Genomic DNA, 20592 nt, shown 5'->3' on the forward strand with positions numbered 1-20592 from the left:
TTTGGGTAATCGTGTTCAAATATAAATTTTTAGCATTCATTAATTCATAAATATTATTCACTTCTAGTCTAAATAAAATCTAGCTCTGTGGTCAGATTTCCCACGAAAACCAAGTTTAGATTTGCAAAACCATACAAGGACTTTATTTTATAACTGCACGTTGATATAGGAATCCATCATCAATCATAATTCATAATCATTTTTGTTATTTTATTTTAAGTTTAATCACTTAAGTTTACATACCTAATTAACTTTTAAGGTCTTGTCTGAACGAACGTTAAGTCAGGTAAAATGAGTTCAATAGATTGCGACAAATTTAAGTAGGTAGCTATGATTGAGAATAAATAACTAATAAATTAAACTCCAGGTTAAAAATTATGCATGGCCTAAAATAGGATTGTAGGACTGCTTTCTTTGACCTTGCTTTTGTCATAATAGTTTTTTTCTCAAGGATCTTTCTAATATTTATATTTCAAGATCCTTGAATATGATTTATAATAATAGTGCTATTCTATTATGAAATTACAAGAATTGCATCCGACAGAAATACGATAGTACCCAACATGCAAACCTTGTGTTAGAAAGCCTAATTAAGTATTTAACAACTAGGATGTAAGCAATGATAATGAGATGAAATGATAAGTATTTTAGTTGCTATTTTATACCTGCTTGGCAATTGATTATATTGCAGTTCTGAATAGAAACAGTAGGTCATTAGAAAGCAGTCAGTTTGCATGTAGTGAAGTTTGTGGTATTAGGCCAAGAAAGGGCTATATAAAGCCTTTAACGAGTGTGATAGATGTGTTTGAGTATTTTATAGCCATAATACAACATAATTATAATATTACATAATATATAAGTAGAATTATAGGTATTTTAACTATTTGTATACCTGTATTACTTATTTGAGATAACATATTTTCTTTTATGCATTAGTCCTGGTTAATATGTTATGAATTTCTGATATATGTATTTAATTTACCAAAGGTAACTTTGGACCTAACAGTATAATATAATGTATCAACCTATATATTTTATAGTGGTAATGAGAATTCTTACAAAAGATAATTTAGAAAACGATAATTATTGTTATAAGTAGATATTTATACTGAGAATCACGGCCTCGCAAATTTTATCATTAATATCATAACATCCTGCAAAATGCATGCTTAGGTGGAACGGGACGGGAAGTACCTCCGCATCTTCAATAACATCGCAGACAAAACGTGTCTCACACAGCAACGTGTAACCGAATCTTAGCGAAAGTACGTAAGCTCACGTCTGCCTTCCCTTTTTTTCATACATTCCCTTTCCTACCCCCATCCGCCATTATGTTGATCCGGCGCGACGCCGGTCCTTCTTTGACATGCACTCCCAGCAATTAGTATGACGCGTCGTGCATTTGTATGCATTGCTAACATGCCCAGTTTTTTGGCTGACGAGGGGCATTCAGTTAGGGAATAGAGGGAATAGTTTCCCTACGGTGATTGCAATTAAGCACCTTTTTCCGAGATTTTGTTGAGTCCTCCTGCGTATTTTCAGAAAAAAATATTTTACTGTAGTGCATCACCAAATAATAATCATTCTTGTGAATCGTAATTTGAAATTAGTTATGTACCTAATACTTGATGAACTAAGAATTGTGTAAATAAACCTAATAATGAAGACAACGAAGTAATCTAATTTATTCATTAAAAGTCTAAATTAGACCAGAAACTCCGCTCTTGAGCTCTCACGCGACGAAGGCTCTATAAATGTAAAAGTTATTTCCATTCTATTACACAAGAAGGCAACTTCATGAACTTTCGCTGAATACGCAACTCATCCCGACCGAATTAAGTGGTACATTTTTCCACGTCCACGTACGAGTATATTTATTAATCTCCACGCTGGGGTACGTCACCGCATGCCGTTGAGAAATGACGGCTGCCAAAGCTAAGTCGGTTGAGCCAAGACGGCGCCTGAATTATGGCCGTTTGTTGGGAGAAGGGATGAAGGCCATTAGGGCGCGAGCATAATCCTTATCGCGCAAGTTGCACTTAGGATTAGTCCTGTCAGAAGTTGCTTTTTTCGACTATTCGAGGGGCTTTGTCCAGCTGTGATTAGAGGATTAGAGGAATTCTTTATGGATCGCTAAAGGAATTTCCTCGAAGGATTAAATGTCGTGTGCTACATAATTTATTACATTTTATTACTTTTATTTTGTGCCCCTTCGCTAATACTTCCCGTATACCGCAGTGGAATAGATTGATGTTTAACTGTACCAAATACCAATCTATTTAATTAAAAATCAAGTTTTTATTTATTTTATCAGCATTTGTGTGCTTCTGAAATAACCTATAACTGTGGTACTGTATAAAAATTGGGCACTAAATTAGATGCGGTTTATTGTAATAATGTATTTTAAAGATATTTGTTACAACGCAAAATTATGATGGTACGAGTTATTTAACTCTATTTCAGAATGTTATCCTAACAAAAAGCTCTTAATGGGTTGGTTGTAGATATTAAATATCAAAAACAAAGTAACATGTCAACATCTATTGGTCTGGATAGAAAATAAGTAGTTAATTTTGTATTAAGTAAGTCTTGATTACATTAATGATTGTGTAGCAGTAAACACTGAATCTAGAAAACAGTAAATTAGCACTTATAATTCCAAAAATGATTTTCAAAATAAAAATCCTCGTTTGTCTATTTGCATAAGTATCTTTTTACCACTTTCTATAGGTACCATACCACCAGCATTGAAGCATTATGACTTTATAGATCCCCGATATCAGTAATAAAACTTTATATTGGCACATTGTTGTGGCTTCTGCCAACATTCTGTAGATCGTAAATCCCTAACGTCTTGTATCGATAAGATTGTATTGTGTTCTGGATAACTTGAAATTTCATTATTCAAATACCTACTTGTACTCATACAAATTGTCTTTCAGGTTTTTGTATGCTAACATTGTAATCTTTTATACATTATTATTAACTGGGGATTTATTACAAGATGAATTTAGGTTGTAAATTGTTAATGACTGTGTATAAAATAGTTATATTGTTTAAGCAGTCTATAAATTTTTATTAGTAATATTGAGGTAGACTCCATTTTGTGTTTAGTCCAGCTGCAACTAATAACATTGTATCTGGGTTCATAATATGAATTTAATTGAGTTAAAGTTTGAACTTTCAAATAATATGCTACACAACAAAGGATATCACGTCAAAGTGGTGCTTTAAAGTTACGAAACTACAAAAGTTGTTCCTCGGAGAACATTTATCATGTTTACTGTAGTAATATTTTCAGAGCTATGCTTATGACATAGATTACTTTCTTTGTACGTCAGTTACGTGAGAGCATATTTAAAGGTCTGTTTCCCATTCATATTAAAACCTGCATTAATTTGAATGTTGCTAGGCCAAGTCCAGCCCGTAGTGTTAAAATATAGAGTAATCCGTTTTCCTTGGTGATAAAAACATACGATGTTAAAATTATGTGTGCATTTTAATGCAGTAATGTCCTGAATTTATTTAGAAAAGTGACAAATAAAATGTTTGCTGTCGTTCAGTCACGTACCACCTTTTGTGACTGCAATGGGGTTTCTATTTGTTTTGAAAAAAAGAATTTGTATATTTCTGTGCTAACTAAATGTTTTTTATTATTAACTAATATTTTCATTTAAAAAAAAAAACGAAATGTTATTTTTAGAAATGTGTAGTGAAATCTTGTACTAAGTAACTCATAGAATTAGCTCCTAGTTTTTTTGAAGATCTATAAAATAGGTAGGTAATAAAAAACAGTTAGCTATTTTATATAGGTAGTAATAAACAGTTATAGATAACTACTTAATAATTCATTAGTTTACATGATGATACAAAGTAGATCCAAGTAGAATACCGAGTGAATGCAACTACACTTTAGTTTTCCTTAGTTTACTTATCTAAAGTCTAAAGCGCCGGCAAATCGCGTCGCTTACGCGTTTCTCTGGGTAGGTTTCTGTGATTTGTTTATCCTATAAGCAAAGTAAGGAAAACTAAAGTATAGAAAATCCAAAAAAAAAATCGGCTTATATAAAGTTTATGTTCCGATCTCTCTCTCCATTCGATTCCTCACGACTGAGAATCGTGATCAACTCTATTTCTTTCAATAAACGTCAAAAAATTCGATAGGCACCTCATACTAAACTCAGGAAATCCGTCATCAATCATTCGCAGTTAACGAAAAACGCTAAGGATATCTGCATCACAATGAGCTTTTATAGGCACGGATCAATTAATCATAGCCCGTACAATGTTCACCCATTAACTTCGTACTTGATAAGGGAATAATGTGAATAGACGAGGACCATTTCTGTACTACCCGGAACCTAACTCGGACGGTCTAAAATTTATAGTCCTATCATTTTCACATACATTGTAATTACGATCGTGCCTTTTGTAAATTCCATTTCTGTTTCCTTATCCATTTTAATCGGAATTTGTGGTTTTAATTTTGGGAATTCGTAATGAAAAGTTCTATTTGGGATTTTATATTAATCCTTAAGTTTCAAAGTTATAAAAAGACTGGTTCATTATACAGTGATTTATTGTGACCATTACAACTCTCATTTATCTATTTTCTCATTTTATTTTTAAAAATTTTAAAAAAAATATTTTTAACTAAAAAAAATGTGTTTAGTGACCATTACATATAATAAAGTTGTTGTTACTTGCTAATTTCATTAAGATTAGTTAAGTAGTTTTAATTTAATTGGTAGAAGTGAATTTACTATGTAGGTACGAATTTTTCTCTTATACTTACAACTAATTTTTTTTAGTCTTGTTTCATTTCTTTTTATATAAATTGTCTTTACACTACGCAGCAGTGATCTGTAAAAAAGTTTGCCGCGCCAAAGTTAACTTCATTAACTAGATTTGTGAGATTTTGTGAACAATCTTTCCAAGATAAATGTCTAGCGGGTGCTGATAAATTACTCGAAAGTGTTAAGTTATAAAATTTAGAAGATGACTTAGCTGAATTTCTTTCTTAAAGATTGCCTAATCAAAAAAATATGATGATAATATTTTATTTACTTTGGTAATGATATAATTAGAAAGGGTAGATTTTACTTGCTTTAGCATATTAGATCTTATTTCATAACAATTCGGCTTTTAGTAGTAAGAGTGTCCATAATTTGTGCAAGTTTTTGTGTTTGTCGAGTACTTAAGTGTTTATTAGTTGTAAAAATTACGTAGTGTAAAATTTTTAATTTAATTATTGTAATTATCTACTTAAAATAATTAAGTATAGTTTTTAACTACGAACTTTAATACTCAATAACATAGTCTCTACCTGCCACCCAGTTGTATAAACTCGTGTATAATATCAGTATTAATGATTTTATTATGATTTTTCAGCATTTCTAATCATTCGTACATTCGATGACATAATATATCGTGAAAATCACTGCGGCCTACGGGATTTATCCCGTAGACTAGTGTAATCATGTGAAACTTTCCTTCAGGTTGACACACCGGACAGCGTGCTGCAAAGTGGCCTAGGCCTCGGCCCTGGCCCTGATACAGCTCTGAGGTCCATGGTTGACCCCAGAGACTATGATCGCCTCCGCTTCTTTCAAATGAGTGCCGCCCAACCAAACACCTTCGAAGAAACGATACATAGGGTGAGCTTTCGTTTTCCTGCAATGAACTGCGTTTGAGAGACTCTGCTATTGGTAGACAATTTATGGTTCTGATGGTAAAAGGCTAACCCTGAACATATAGATTTATAATTAAAAAAATTGCATTGTACTGTTATAACAAATTGATTGTCTGTAGCTTCTTGATTGGTTTATCTAGGCTAAAGTTAGGGGTCGTCGTAGCAAATAAACTTTTTATCTTTCAATGGCATAGAATAAACAGTATCTCTCAAACCATCAGCGCAGGAAAACTTTTCTGTTATGCTCTGGATGGCAAAAGGCTTTCATTATAATTGAAAATATACAAACAATGTTCATTTAGTTGATAAACATGCAATATTTCTAAAATTTTGCATAATGCTATCGCTTATACGTAGCAAGAAATTATAAGCTTTTCTAGTTGTGCCTATAATAATGTATTGATCTGTTGTATACCCAGGAAATAGTACAGTTAGGTTAATTTTAATTATGATTTTGCCAACAGAGTCGTAACAGAATTCAAAATTCAAAATTTTTCATTGCATACTTCCTTTGGTTTATATTTGGTATGCTCAAAGAAAGGAGGAGGATCTACCTATTTATATTTTTATATCACCTATTCGAATTTCATCTTTCAATCTCAATGTTGTATACTGTAACACGTGATGTACTTTTGTAAAATAATGTAAGAATATGTTTGTAGCACGTATTACTGCACTATTCTGTTGTGTTGTAGAATTGCACGAAATTGCACGATTATTTTTTCGAGTGCATGCAAGCATGATGTTATGTTTTTATTTATTAAACATAAAAAACAACTTTTCAGTGCCACCTTATTCATTTTAAATTGATCACCAATCTCCATACTTTGTATCGTTTTATTTATCTAGGCATCCATAAAACTATTGAGCCGATTTAATTGATTGATTCACTGTTGAAAATTTAGTTTATTTAGGTGCTTTTTTAACCCCCGACCCAAAACGAGGGATGTTATAACTTTGACGTGTGTATCTGTGTATCTGTCTGTGGCATCGTAGCTCCTAAGCTAATGAACCGATTTTAATTTAGTTTTTTTTGGTTAGAAAGGTGGCTTGATCAAGAGTGTTCTTAGCTATAATCCAAGAAAATCGGTTCAGCCGTTTGAAAGTTATCAGCTCTTTTCTAGTTACTGTAACCTTCACTTGTCGGGGGTGTCAAAGTTTTTAATTTACACTTGTATTAATGAGTGAACTGGCCTGAGAATCAAAATAACGTTAGCGTAGGTACTTATATAAATCAAAAAAAGAACGTAGATAATCTTTTATTTTTCTAATTTTGCGAGCTGTTATATTTGCTACTCTTTTTTGTCACTCGCAGCTTCGTGTCCTATTTTACGATGAACTGTTCAATATTTAATTAAGTTTAAAGCTAAAATAGTTTTTTTTTGTTTGTATACTTTATTCAAAATGCTTTGTGTTCAGTGCGTATTTAGCAATGAAACATTGTACAATATGTTGTTATTTAAACTCTTATTTATGAAATTATATTCCTCAAAAGGGAAATGAATTGTACAGCTACCTATTTTCATTGTTATGAATAAAATTGTTTGTTTCAGTTAAAAGTTCAGGAAGCAATGAAGAAGAAAGATAAACTGGCGAGAGAGCAAGAAGAGGTAAGTTATTCAATTTTTAAACATTTTGGAATTTCGATCACCACAATTTATGCTGTGGCGCTATAAAAATATATTGTACTAGCTGATGCCCGCGACTCCGCGTGGATTTACATTTTTCAAAATCCCGCGGGAATTTGATTTTCCGGGATAAGAAGTAGCCTATGTGTTAATCCAGGGTATAATCTATCTCCATTCCAAACATCCCACTCCGTTCAGACGTTTTTGCGTGATTAAGTAACAAACATTCAAACATCCACACTTTCACGTTTATAATATTAGCAGGATTAGGGTGGGTCACCTGAGGTCTCAATTCTTTGTATGCTAATGTCAGATGTTCAATCTGCAATGCTGCAGCGTTATCTACATAGATAGATTAATAATATACCTGCTAAATTATATGCGATTGACGTTGTGTTTTTGAAGTAGCTAAAAAGCAATTTTTTTGAATAATTGGGTAAAAATTGTGTTTACTTTTAACTAACACCTTAGATTAATTAATGTAATATGAAGGCACCTTTAATCTTACTGGGATGGGCATGTGAGTTGAGCCTCAGCTAATCATGCCCTAATCTCAGGCTAAGCCTATTAGAGGCACTTGTATCGCTTCTCTGCGAAACTTTGGAAGCCCTTTACTGAGTAGGTAGGTACGTTTCGTTCGTCGCTCGTAAATCTACTATTCTTGAATACCAAATAGCCATAAAGTCTACATAATTCCTTACAAAAACAAACCTTACGTCAAAAGAATAAAAGTCAATTCGCTAAAATAATTCGCTTTCATATTACCAGAGTATCATTGCCGAAATCGATCATTGAAATTTAACTGCGGTAATAAACAATTTTGCTGGGTTACGAGGAAGTTTCAGTTCCGAATATAATATGAAATCTGATAGCATTCATGTTTCGTGAGAAACATTGTATACTTAATTAAATAAAATCGGTTATCCATTGTGTGTAAAAAACAAAGCAGATATCCCGTAACAAAAAACGATTCGTTAATATGCCGCGTATGGAACAAATAAGAGGTAATTTTTCATGCGCCTTCCAGATTAGCGAGCTTACATCTTAGACTACATCGACTTTTTTTTAATTGTATAGACTAGCGCTTGGCTTCAATCAGACCTGCTAGCAAGTGATGATGCAGCCTAAGATGGAGCGCGCTTGCCTAGAAGTTGCCTATTCACTCTTGACTTGAAGGTAGCCATATTATAGGTGGAAGGGAAAAGTGATTCGTCGCTTACCATCTGCATCGGTATGAAATCGCTTGCTTGTTTTGAATAAAAAATGATACTATTGTTTGCGACAGCTCGAGATGGCAATTTTCTAGTGAGGTGAGATCACATACCGGATAATCGATGTCGATCATTTTTTTTTGTACGCAACAATATGAGAGTATTTTAACCACCTTTTTATGGTAATATTCATCACAATAAAAATCAAATGAACTTACATATTATACTAACATCGCTACAAACACATGATTTGAATTGTAAAAATGGTTTTAATTATTGTTCATGTGGTCCTACTGGTTGAACTAGATTTTGTTCTGGATATAGACTCCTTTTCCATATACTAGTCGCGACATCAAAACAGCAATGTGTTGGTGCCTTTAACAATATACGTTCTTTGAGTGGCAACTGGTAGTTGATATGTACCATGTACTATTTGGATTTCCGATTGCCAAACTGTCAACGTAGCTCAAACATCGTATTTAAACGTCGCAAACAAACGGCCACAAAGCCATCACCGTTACCATAGGTATTACCTAGAAATAACTACCCGAAACGCAATTTTGTTCCATGACATGAAATCTCATTTGTACGAGCAGACGCGCAAATCCTCTCCCATTCGCCAGCGCAGGTACAGGTACCGGTTCAGTAACAAAACGTGCATAAATTAACTTAACGTTCAATACTTTTCTACTTACGCGAAAGTGGTCGTTTTATTACAGCCTCTGAATATTTATCGCCGTGTTTGGGAATAGGTACCTCGACACAAGCACATTAAAATGCAAAATTATTTTCGTTAACTTATTTTTCAATGTTAAAGCCAGAAACACATGTCGCGCGACGGGAGTCGGGAACTGCATGGCAGTACGTCACAGTGGATGCGCGCGTATGCGTGTACGATTTGATACAAGTGACAACAAGCTGACTTTCTATCGATATACCAGCATAAGCCCTAATTATTATTATTAAAGATAATAAGGTATAAACTTGCTGCTTAATATCTTTAAAATGGATAAAATTAATTTATTACTTAAAACGTTTAAGTAGCTTTGTTAAAAAATGTCATTAGTAGTTTGTAAAGCCGTTAGCCATTCTTAGGCTGTTATTTAAGCTGTTGTTTGGGGCCCATTTTGGAGTTTCATTAGCTGAGTAGGTAATTCTACCTAGCATAATAAACCGTCTTGAAGTGTTATTTGGGACGAATAGAAGATGGATTTCACACTGAATAGTGTGCGCAGGAACTGCGCTGCTGTCGTATCGTGCTGTCACCGTCGAACACCTCAGTGTGACGTTCATCATAAAATTCATGCCAAAAACTTCTTTGAAAAAAAAAAACAGAAATCTGGTTCTCCCCTAACCCGTTCACATATTAAAACTTTTATTATTTATTCGTATTTTTTGTAGCTTATCTTGTTATCTTGTATATCGTTTAAATTCATAGGTACGGAAGTAAATTACGCCAGCGACTTCGATGACGTGGATTGATATTTTTTTAAATCTCGTGGAAACTCTTTGATTTTCTGGGACCAAAGATATCCTTTCCCGGGATTTAAGATATTTATGTACTAAAAGTCAAAGCAGACAAGCAGAAAGACACATAGACATACTTTCATATTTACGATTTTATTATGGATATTGTTTACATCGACAAAAGATTCAATTCATTCATTCTATAAAAATGCTTTAGGTAGTAGGTGCTTTACGAATTTAAATTGGTTGACATCAAGCCTTTCATATTGCATCCATAATAAAATGATGATGTCAGAGCCAACTTTTGAGCCTTTTTCATTATAAATTCCTGCAAAAAAACCTCTGATCGCTTCGACGTTCAGTGATTATGCAAATTAGATACCTACCTGCCATTAGCCTTAAAATATAACGTCATTACGAAAGAACTTTATGGTACTTTGCGCCTTATACGTACCTATATACTGCAGTAGGTATTATTGAGATCTTCGTTCAGGTCTTTCAAAAAAGTAGCTTTATCAGATTCTTTGTAGTTAAGTACTTTATTTTTTTTAGTATAAAAAGCCTTTGCGTGTGAACTAATAAACACAACTGTACACAGAAAAAGTTTATATTAATTTTTTTAGCAATTCTGTTGGGCTAAAATTATAAACTACTATTCTTAATTTGTTGCTAAAAATTGGTCTTATTGCTTCCATTTCTGAGGAGATAACTGATTTGATTGTATTATTTATTAGATATAAGGCGCGGAACACACACAAGACACAATGATTGCGGGCATGATTGGCGTGATGACAACACGGTTTATACAGAGACACCTCTGTTGCATCGCTTGTATACATCCATCCATACTAATACATATTATAAATGCGAGTGTGTCTGTCTGTCTGCTACCTTTTCACGGCCCACAGCGGCGCGGCGCCACGTCCACGCCATGCTATCACCTCGCCCGCGACCGCCACCTGTTATGTCCTGTGACTATGATATAATACGAGTATTTATTTTATTTATTTATTTAATAATAGACTTAATTTAAAGGAAACATTTTTCACCAGTTGTTATAGACCAAAGCACTAGTTAAAAAACGGACTGGTGTTTGGAATTTTGCAGCCCAAATAGACCGTAGTCTGTACTAGGACTGACAAAAAAGAAAAAAAAGATTAATTTACTTTAAGATTTTAAGATAAAAATAAAGTTAAGCCTATATTTCCATTTTTTACAAAAAAAAAAAAAAAATATTTTAGTGCATCAGTGTTTATATAATAATATTTCAAAATAAATATAAAGATAGGATAGGATAAAGTTTAGATTATAGCATTAAGTTTCAACAGATCTTGTCATAAAGGCATTTAAATGATCAGTGATTTGGTGGCGCATCCACACGACATCGCGTTTTGGCAACTTTATGCAATAGAGCCATCCATTATTTATTTATTTAAACATTTTTATTGTTTACATAATTATAAAGAGTAAGAATACAGGAGACACTTAAAAAGCAAAGGGCGACCATTATGTTGTTGCGTATATGAGCATTGAATTATGGTGGATGCCTAGCTTACCTAGATCGCTGAAACTGGCATTCGAATATATTGTGTGGAGTAAATGATGCGATCACTCATAGAAAGTTCCCTAATTTAGATTTAGCACGGAGTTAAAAATTTAATCGCTGCTTTTAGCTTTCGAAAAACTAGTGTAGTGGCCGTAAAAAATCCTAACATTGATATTATTTGGTATTGTTTCAGATATTACGGGATATAAGACACGGTCTTATGAATATGGGGCGCGATGGAGTTCGCGGCCCTTTTGGAGGTATGTCCGATTAATTTTCATGTAAATATTGCGTTAAGTAAGTACTTTAATTTTCAAAAAAATCCTTAATGAACAGAATATTCTAATCTTCGGCATAGTGGAAGATATTTACATGTCTATTAGTGGAATAATAATTTTAACTAGGTCCTTACTAAGGCAACAGTTATGCGCAAGGGTCGAGAAAGTTAAATTCGCTAAAATCCGCCAAAACAGACCTCTGGTACAACGTGCAGCATGCAATGTGCACTACCGCCGCGCCGTCCCACTGCTAAACATATAGAAAAAGCAAGCTATATGCACCACCAGTACAACACATCACACAGATCGTCTGAAACAGTCTACATAGGTACCCACCTTTAACTCTGACGATAAGGTTCGCCCCGAATTGACACCTCGCGGCATTCCATAATTCCCATAATATGATAGTTTTAATTATATATAATATTATATTGTAATAGAAGACAGCGCCCTTTATTAACATTACTGTGAAGTTATATTAAAATAATAATGTCATCAAAAATGAAATAATTTCGTTTCTTTATAATATTTATCTAATTTAACTATATTTTGTTGTTCCAGTTCAAGTATAACTGAAATTCTACACAAGTTTCAGTTAATAATATAGGTATATGTGTAGCCGTTTTGGACATAATTATATCGTCGAATTTAATATGCACTTTGAAAGATCCCGATCCGATTTCGTCAATTTTAACGAAAAATTAAAAAAAAAATTGTACTTTGTTCAAAATCGTATTTTAAAAGATATGTAGCAAGCTTGTAATGCAAGAAAAAATATGTAACTTGGCATTCGCTTGTATGAGAGTCTCCGCTGAAATAAAGATTTTTATAATTTTTTATGCAATATTCAGCTGAAGACATCACAATATTCAGATGAAGTCTACATTTATCATTTAATTAGAAGTAATTACGTTCAGTAATTCAGAAGGTGTAAGGCTCTGACAGACGAACGGACGGACGGGCAAGTGCAAATTCACTCAAGTAGACTCAGAGAGCTCACTTCGCTCGGTCAAATATACTTAGTAGATGTAGACTACAGAGCACAATTACTGCAAAGTGCATTAGCAGAGGAAGGGCGAGCACTGCATATCGCTGCACTTTGTACCATTTTATAGATTCTCTGTTTTGGCTGATTATAAGTTATAACGAATTACGCTTGTTCTTTCTTGCGTATCATGGACTTCCACATAACAAGGCCTAGTTCTATCTCAAGAGTTCATAAGGGTTTAAGTAGGCACAATAAAAAATACGAATTGTGTACATGAAATAAAACAAGAAAAGAATTTTATGATAGAATATTATGTTATTGTATAGATTGTTCTCATTACAGCAGTGGTTACATTTTCAAGTAGATGTTTTTGGAAATGTTATATTTGAAATTTTGATAAAACATAATGTATTGTAAAAATTATATAATAAGTGCCTGCAAACAACGAGCTCTTTAATTGAATTCAATGCCTGCAAAGAAATAAAAAATTAAAAAATGCTAACCACTGCTCTCTAGGGCCCCGTCTCCACCTAAGCGGACCGGAGAGGAGATGGAGAGTGCCAATCAGATTTTTAAAAGATGACGTGATAATTTTGCGCGTTATCTATTTTGAATCTGATTGGTCGACTGCACATATCTCCTCTCCTCTCCGATTAGATGGAGACCGGGCCTAACGGTCGAAATTAATAAGTAATCAATCTTTTTGCAATCTATCAATGAGCTACTTAGCAACATTTTTATTTGTCAGACAAGTCCATACAATTTTTAACAAATAATAACATTGCTAAAGAACTTATCGAGAGATTAGAGATAGGGTTTATTATTAATTTTGACTGTAAGTGAGTGTTCACACGGATAACGCGGGCGCGGATATGTTGGCGGGCAGCTGCACAAATATCGCGCCCGCGCTTACAGTGTGAACAGCCACTAAATAAATATCGGGTCGCCTTGTAATATTTTGACTCCAATTTAATTTAACAAGCTACTTTTTTTAATTTCTGCTTTCGTGTACGCTAAAAAGTCAAAATATTCAAGAATACAAAGGAATTTTTATGATTTATTTTGTTAAGCATGTTGCTTGCACGATGTTTTGACAGTTAATTTATTGGTCAACGTTGCGGAATGCTTATTCTTGATAATGTTCAGTGTCAATAGATTTATCGTCCGGCATCACATTTCATTCGGTATGCTTTCGATGTGCATCTTCTCATCAATCATGAAATAATTCTGTATGCAAATGAGGACTCACAAAGTCTCCGCTTAGGAGAGAAATCGTTCCTTCTCAACAAGCGGCTACAAAATATAATTAACATAATACTTGAATATAAAACGGACAAAATGGTAGTGAATTCATCATCATCCATCAAGAAATATGTTTAATTTGCGACAAAATGCTGAATGCATGATTGTTTTTAAAATGTTTTGCATCAACCACGCACGGCTTTCCGATGTTCGTAAAAAGCTTATTCGCAGTGTTATCAGTGAACGCGCCACTTTGTAAAAGGGAAAGTAACGGTAAACTTTTTTCGCAATTATGTTAGCACGTATATTTTTATTTGCACTATTAAAAGCTACGCCATACAAGTCTAATTGAAGACTCGTTTACAGACGACACGTATATGTATGACGATGAAGCGAGAGGTCTCTCCGGAAGAGGGCACTGGTACGATGAGCCCCCGTACGAGAGCGATCCTGAAGACTTTCTCATGGGAAGCGGAGCACCCGCTGCTTCTTTTCAAAATGGACGTGTTTGTTTCACACTTAATCTCCGAAACGAGCCAAGAGGCGAAGGAGTTATATCTCTAAGAAGCGCCGGCGATATAAGCTTAGCGAGAGCCCCTCGGAGAGGATTAATAATTCCGCAGAGCGGTCCCTACCCGACCACCGTGATACCCTTGCGAACTGCGCGAGATAGGGAAAGCGGGGATTACGCCGCATCCGATATCCAATCTATAGGCTCGAGGTTGTCGGGCATATCGCTGGAATCGAGTCGATCGGAACGGGATTGTAGAAGAGGCTACAGGCAAATGTCAGGTTATCGGATAGGCATCGACCCCTTATCTCCAGCGTCATCGGATTACGAAGATCAAGAAAGCGAAACAGATTCACAACATATAGCAACTGTACATAAGGTAATGGAAGAGTTTTATAAGGGAGCATGACTTTAATAAAGCTGAAATAAATTTGAATTGCAGTTATTTTTTCCCCAGTAAGTACCTTTTACTATTCTTTCAGTCAGCTGAAGAATGTGACGGAGTTTCAAACTTAGCAGGCAAAGTGCGAGGCCTCAGACAAGACGTGCAAAGGAAAATATCAAGATTAAGACAAGAAAGGGGGCCAGATATGCCTTCGGATCTGCGAACAAGTGGCGATCAAGCGTTTCCATGTTCTAACAGTTCTTTTGAAAGTCTTCCCAGCGGCTCAGGCAGTAGTGAGTGGATTTATTAAGTTTTTGTCTGTGTAATATAAAAACATTTGTAAATAAGTTTGTCTTTCCTTTCTTTGTACCATAACGCCCATTATGTAACAGATTTTATGTATATATGTAATAAATACCTCCCCACAGCTAATCTCGAATTTCCTACTAAAACCTGAGCTTAAAAATAACAGCAACAAATACCAGTGCAAACGTGTGACTGCAGGTATTTTTGATTTCATTGATCGTTATGGCTAGAGAAGGCATGTTATTTAGACCCCTAAGCAAACTCATATTTATGTACAGGCACCCAGGCATTGGTTCGTGCCGGTAGTAATCATTCGTCTCTCTCGGCAGAAGAAAACATAGAATTAAGTCCAGCGGGGCGGAGTCTTCTGGTTCCGCAAATGCTGTGCCGCGCCCGAGCTCTTGTCGATTATCTGCCGAATATCTACGAAAAAGATGCCTTGAGATACAAGGTAATAAAGATTTCAATTTATATATAATTAAAACAAATGAAACGTGTCATAAATATCACTGATATTTCCATCTCTTATGTATGACTGATACAAAGGAGAAAGGGGAATATCAGTCATAATTAAGACATGGCTAATTTTGATTGAATGTGAATTTTAGGAGTACGTACGATAATAGTGCAACAGATTGGTTTTGATTCTACGACCAGATAATGATGTAACGAGCTTTTCTTGTATTCCGCAATTAATTTATAACCGATTTTTTTATTAAATTGAGGCTTCAAATACAAGTAAAGTTTTGAGAACGACAAAAATTGAGTCTTGTTCCTATGACTTTAACTGTTATTATGATTAATAGCTTGTGCCAGGAGTGGGTACGACAATAGTGCAACGGGTGGGGTATGAACCGCCGACCTTTCGGAATTAAGTCCGCTCCTCAACCATTGAGCTATCGAGGCTCTATTAATATGAATAAATTTTGTTAACAGAAAGGAGATATAATAGAAGTCATCAACATGAATGCTTCCGGGATCTGGCGAGGTGTTCTTAACAACAAAGTTGGCAATTTCAAGTTTGCTAATGTTGAAGTACTATCTGAGAGAGATACAATGAGATCAAGGTCCTCAAAATGGTGTAAAAGCCGTGAAAGACTTTGGGAAACGAGACCAAGAACTGTTGAAGAGTTATTGAGAAGAATAGACTTACCGGAGTATATGGTTGCTTTTTCGAGAAACGGATATGAGGACATTGAATTGTTTAAAGAGATTGAGCCATCGGACCTAGACTATTTGGGTATTATGACCCCTGATCATCGTACACGGATCCTTGCCGCTGTACAACTGCTGCACCAGCTTGAATGTAAGTTGCATGACATTTTTATTTACTACTAGATGATGCCCGCAACTTCATCCGCGTGGCTTTAGATTTTTTAAATCCCGTAGGAACTACTTGATTTTCCGGGATAAAAAGTAGCCTATGTCCTTCCCCATGATGTACCAAATTTCATTAAAATCGGTCTGTTGGGCCGTGTAAAGCTGACAGACAGACAGACAGACATACACACTTTCGCATTTATAATATGGATTACATAACTGTTCTCTGTATCAGGACCATCTTAATAAGGACCTGTGATAAACTTAAATTATTATAATCGTCCTGATTGATTATAGACTACAGGCCCATGTTTAAAAATGGGTGGGTCATATGAACCACCAGGTGACGTATACAGGACGATATAAGAGCATAAAATAATAAGTTTCAGCACTATGCCGTCACTTGTAAGCTGTCCAACAGAGTGCTGGTGAGAATTGAAAAGTGCAGGTAGAGTGAGTACATTTTGGTCATATATTTTTGTACGGCATTTTTACCATCGATAGATCCATGAAAAATAATAAGAAAGCGCGCAGTGCCGTAAAAAAATGGTGCGCCACAAAGTCAGTAAATGTTTTGATTTTCTGACAATTTCCGGGGTAAATTTGGTCATTTAATTCTGTACGGCACTAGTTTCATACAGTTTCAATACAGCCTCTAATCCATTATTCCGCAACGCCGTACAAAAATCATGCGACAAGGGGAAAAAATTGAGGGTAGCAACCCCCTCTCTTTCCGTGGTCCGGGGGGTGATTTGACAAAGTACGGCTTTGGTTCCAAAACATTATCTAGCACTCAAAAGTACTATTAAAAATAATGCCGTAAAAAAATTAGTGTTCATTTGAATGTGTATCAATAATTATCTTAATTTCATGGTATACTTAATTTTTAAAGCTGTAAAATCATTTGACTCTGTACGGCAACTTTTTTTTAACATGATAGTGTAAAATACTATTGTTATATAGTATTGCCGTTCAAAAGAAACTGTTCTAAAAAAAATTATAGATAAATACAAAAACTGAAATTTTTCAAATTATTGCAAAAGTTTAAATATTCATAGATTAATAAAATATAGCAATTTTCTACGCTTTTCCCTTGTTTTAAATAGTATTAAGATAAATAAATTAGGAAAAAATTATGCCGTACATTTTAATGCAGACCATATCTTTTAGGCTGATGAAAATGACGCTACCATTTTAAGGGTGTAGTACTTTATGGCCATCTGATACTGTACGGCATTAACATATTTTTGAAGAGAACAATTGATAATATGATAAAATCACTATGCCGTCTAACTGAAGTGAACGGGTGTGTATATAATATCCACATCCCCTACAAATCTTTGGACCAACGAAAATGTACGGCATGTAAAAAAATATTATCTATGCATAAAACACTTTCAAAATAAATTAATTTTATGTTGTTTCAAATCACCCCCCGGACCACGGAAAGAGAGGGGGTTGCTACCCTCAATTTTTTCCCCTTGTCGCATGATTTTTGTACGGCGTTGCGGAATAATGGATTAGAGGCTGTATTGAAACAGTATGAAACTAGTGCCGTACAGAATTAAATGACCAAATTTACCCCGGAAATTGTCAGAAAATCAAAACATTTACTGACTTTGTGGCGCACCATTTTTTTACGGCACTGCGCGCTTTCTTATTATTTTTCATGGATCTATCGATGGTAAAAATGCCGTACAAAAATATATGACCAAAATGTACTCACTCTACCTGCACTTTTCAATTCTCACCAGCACTCTGTTGGACAGCTTACAAGTGACGGCATAGTGCTGAAACTTATTATTTTATGCTCTTATATCGTCCTGTATACGTCACCTGGTGGTTCATATGACCCACCCATTTTTAAACATGGGCCTGTAGTCTATTACTAGGATAAACGTCGACTCAAATCTCCAACAATCTGTTATTTTAATGATGACGTGCTCAAAAACAAAGAGTTTTTGTTCTTAATTGAATTCATGGTAGTATACCTAATAAATGCGAAAGTCTGTTCTGTTATATGTATGTTACCTTTTCGCGGCCCACCCATTTAACCACTTCTGACGAAAGATACAGAAATAGCTATTATTCTGAAGACAGGCATCGGTGATTTTTAACCCCCGACCCAAAAAGAGGGGTGTTATAAGTTTGACGTGTGTATCTGTGTATCTGTGTGTCTGTGTATCTGTGTATCTGTGTATCTGTGTATCTGTGTATCTGTGTATCTGTCTGTGGCATCGTAGCGCCTAAACGAATGAACCGATTTTAATTTAGTTTTTTTTGTTTGAAAGGTGGCTTGATCGAGAGTGTTCTTAGCTATAATCCAAAAAAAATGGTTCAGCCGTTTAAGAGTTATCAGCTCTTTTCTAGTTTTCTTGTACAAAAGAAGGTTAGATAACCGTTAGGTTCATAATATTATGTCAATTGACAAATGTCAAACTGTCAAGATGGACGTTGCCTAAATACATAATTATTTATTTGAAAATGGTGTTTTGGAAAACTCAGATACTTTAGATCGTAGGCGCGGGATAGTCCAAGAAAATCAGTTCAGCCGTTTGAAAGTTATCAGGTCTTTTCGGTCTTTTCTAGTTACTGCAATCTTCACTTGTCGGGGGTGTTATAAATTTTTAATTTACACTTGTTATCTAGAAAATTCAATGACTTCTCGCGGGATTAAAAAAAAAACATTTTTTTAATAAATAAACTTAAGCCTATCTACTCATATTTATTGAAATTTAAAAGTACACAGTACACACGAAATAAATCCTATTAAACTAACGAAAGAAAAACTAAACATCGATTAATTTTTCTAAGCTCTAATAGTAGTGTATTATTAAATAAAGTAGTGTAATTATTTACTAGGTGGCGAAGTCGAAGCTGAAGGTGAAGGAGGTGGTTCCAGCTCAGAAGGTGGCGACTCACCTTTCGGTCGTCGTCAATTTCCGCGGGACTCCGGCTGTTACGAAGCCGGAGTCGGGGCTGGCGGTGTCCGCGTACGAACATCACCACTCGTCCATAGAACTGAGGAACCGTTACACAGGCCGCCAGAGCCAGCGCCCCAAGCCAAGCGTTCGATACGTCGACGACAACCCGATGATGCCGAATGCGATAGAATCGAACGGTACCCTGGGACGGTGGGGGAAAAGAGCAACGTACGCAGCGGTGGCTTGCCCGGAGGTGCGCGCGATGACACCTGTGAGTCTGATCATAAGCTGAATGTTGTGAAATTCGTAGCAGGAGGAGAACCTTGCGCTTCAGAGAAAAGTAGCGATTCGGGTGTGAGCAGTTCTTCTTTAAGTTCCGGACATCCGCATCGTCCCTGAGCGAGGGCCGCCGCGCCCGCGCTGGCGTAGACGCTGGCGCGGGCGCGGGCATCCAATGCACCGTCGCCCGCATCCACGGATTCGGAACCTCCCGTTCAACCTGAAGACTAAAAAAAACCATATGAGACATTACAGAGCGTAACCAGAACGCTTGCTAAATCCTTGCGTTATTATTATGGTACCTTGACACAATCCAATACCAATAACCATTTGCCTTATCTTGTAGTTTTAGTGATTTAGTATTTTTCAAACCCGCATTGTAGAGGGTAATGTCCAACCTACGACGTGGCATTCTTCGAGTGGCATATTTACGGAACGTCCGTTGACCTCTAGCGTCAGTCAGATGTTTTATTTGCAATGTATTGTGAACTTTTAAAAATACAGGATTTCTTAAATTTTTTTTCGTAGTTTTTTTAATGGTATCTTATCAGTAATCATCAGTACTATCACCTGTATTCGTTTTTGTTAGTGTTCTGGTTACACCCTGTATAATTAATTTATTTTCTTGTATAAAACGTGTCTTGAGATAATCCGATTGGAATGTACTATTTTATACATTCCGTGACGTAAATATAATTTTACTAGGTATTCAATCGACTTACAAAGTTTTTGTAAAGGCCTAACTAGGAACTATCGTTTCTAACAACATGACTGCCAATTTCATATTTAACATTTTTTATTCGGCTCTTTCCTAT

At 35.2% G+C, this 20592-nt stretch overlaps 1 protein-coding gene across 6 annotated transcripts in view; it reads left to right on the forward strand.

Moving 5' to 3' along the window:
- LOC123867896 overlaps positions 1–20326 on the forward strand; it is a 140795-nt gene extending 120469 nt beyond the window's left edge. Inside the window, exons 6-14 of one of the 6 annotated variants that reach the window (XM_045910208.1) lie at positions 5499–5657; positions 7246–7302; positions 11738–11804; positions 14419–14942; positions 15046–15241; positions 15533–15705; positions 16191–16560; positions 19437–19900; positions 19943–20326. In XM_045910208.1, the coding sequence (XP_045766164.1) occupies positions 5499–5657; positions 7246–7302; positions 11738–11804; positions 14419–14942; positions 15046–15241; positions 15533–15705; positions 16191–16560; positions 19437–19897 (2007 nt within the window). In that variant the 3' untranslated portion in view covers positions 19898–19900; positions 19943–20326. Of the gene's footprint in view, positions 1–5498; positions 5658–7245; positions 7303–11737; positions 11805–14418; positions 14943–15045; positions 15242–15532; positions 15706–16190; positions 16561–19436 lie in introns of all 6 variants that reach the window. The other 5 variants (XM_045910207.1, XM_045910210.1, XM_045910211.1 and 2 more) reach the window with 5 other exon arrangements.
- Positions 20327–20592: the final 266 nt, after the last annotated feature.

The sequence above is a fragment of the Maniola jurtina genome, chromosome 8, assembly GCF_905333055.1.
Source record: "Maniola jurtina chromosome 8, ilManJurt1.1, whole genome shotgun sequence".
Lineage (NCBI taxonomy): Eukaryota > Metazoa > Arthropoda > Insecta > Lepidoptera > Nymphalidae > Maniola > Maniola jurtina.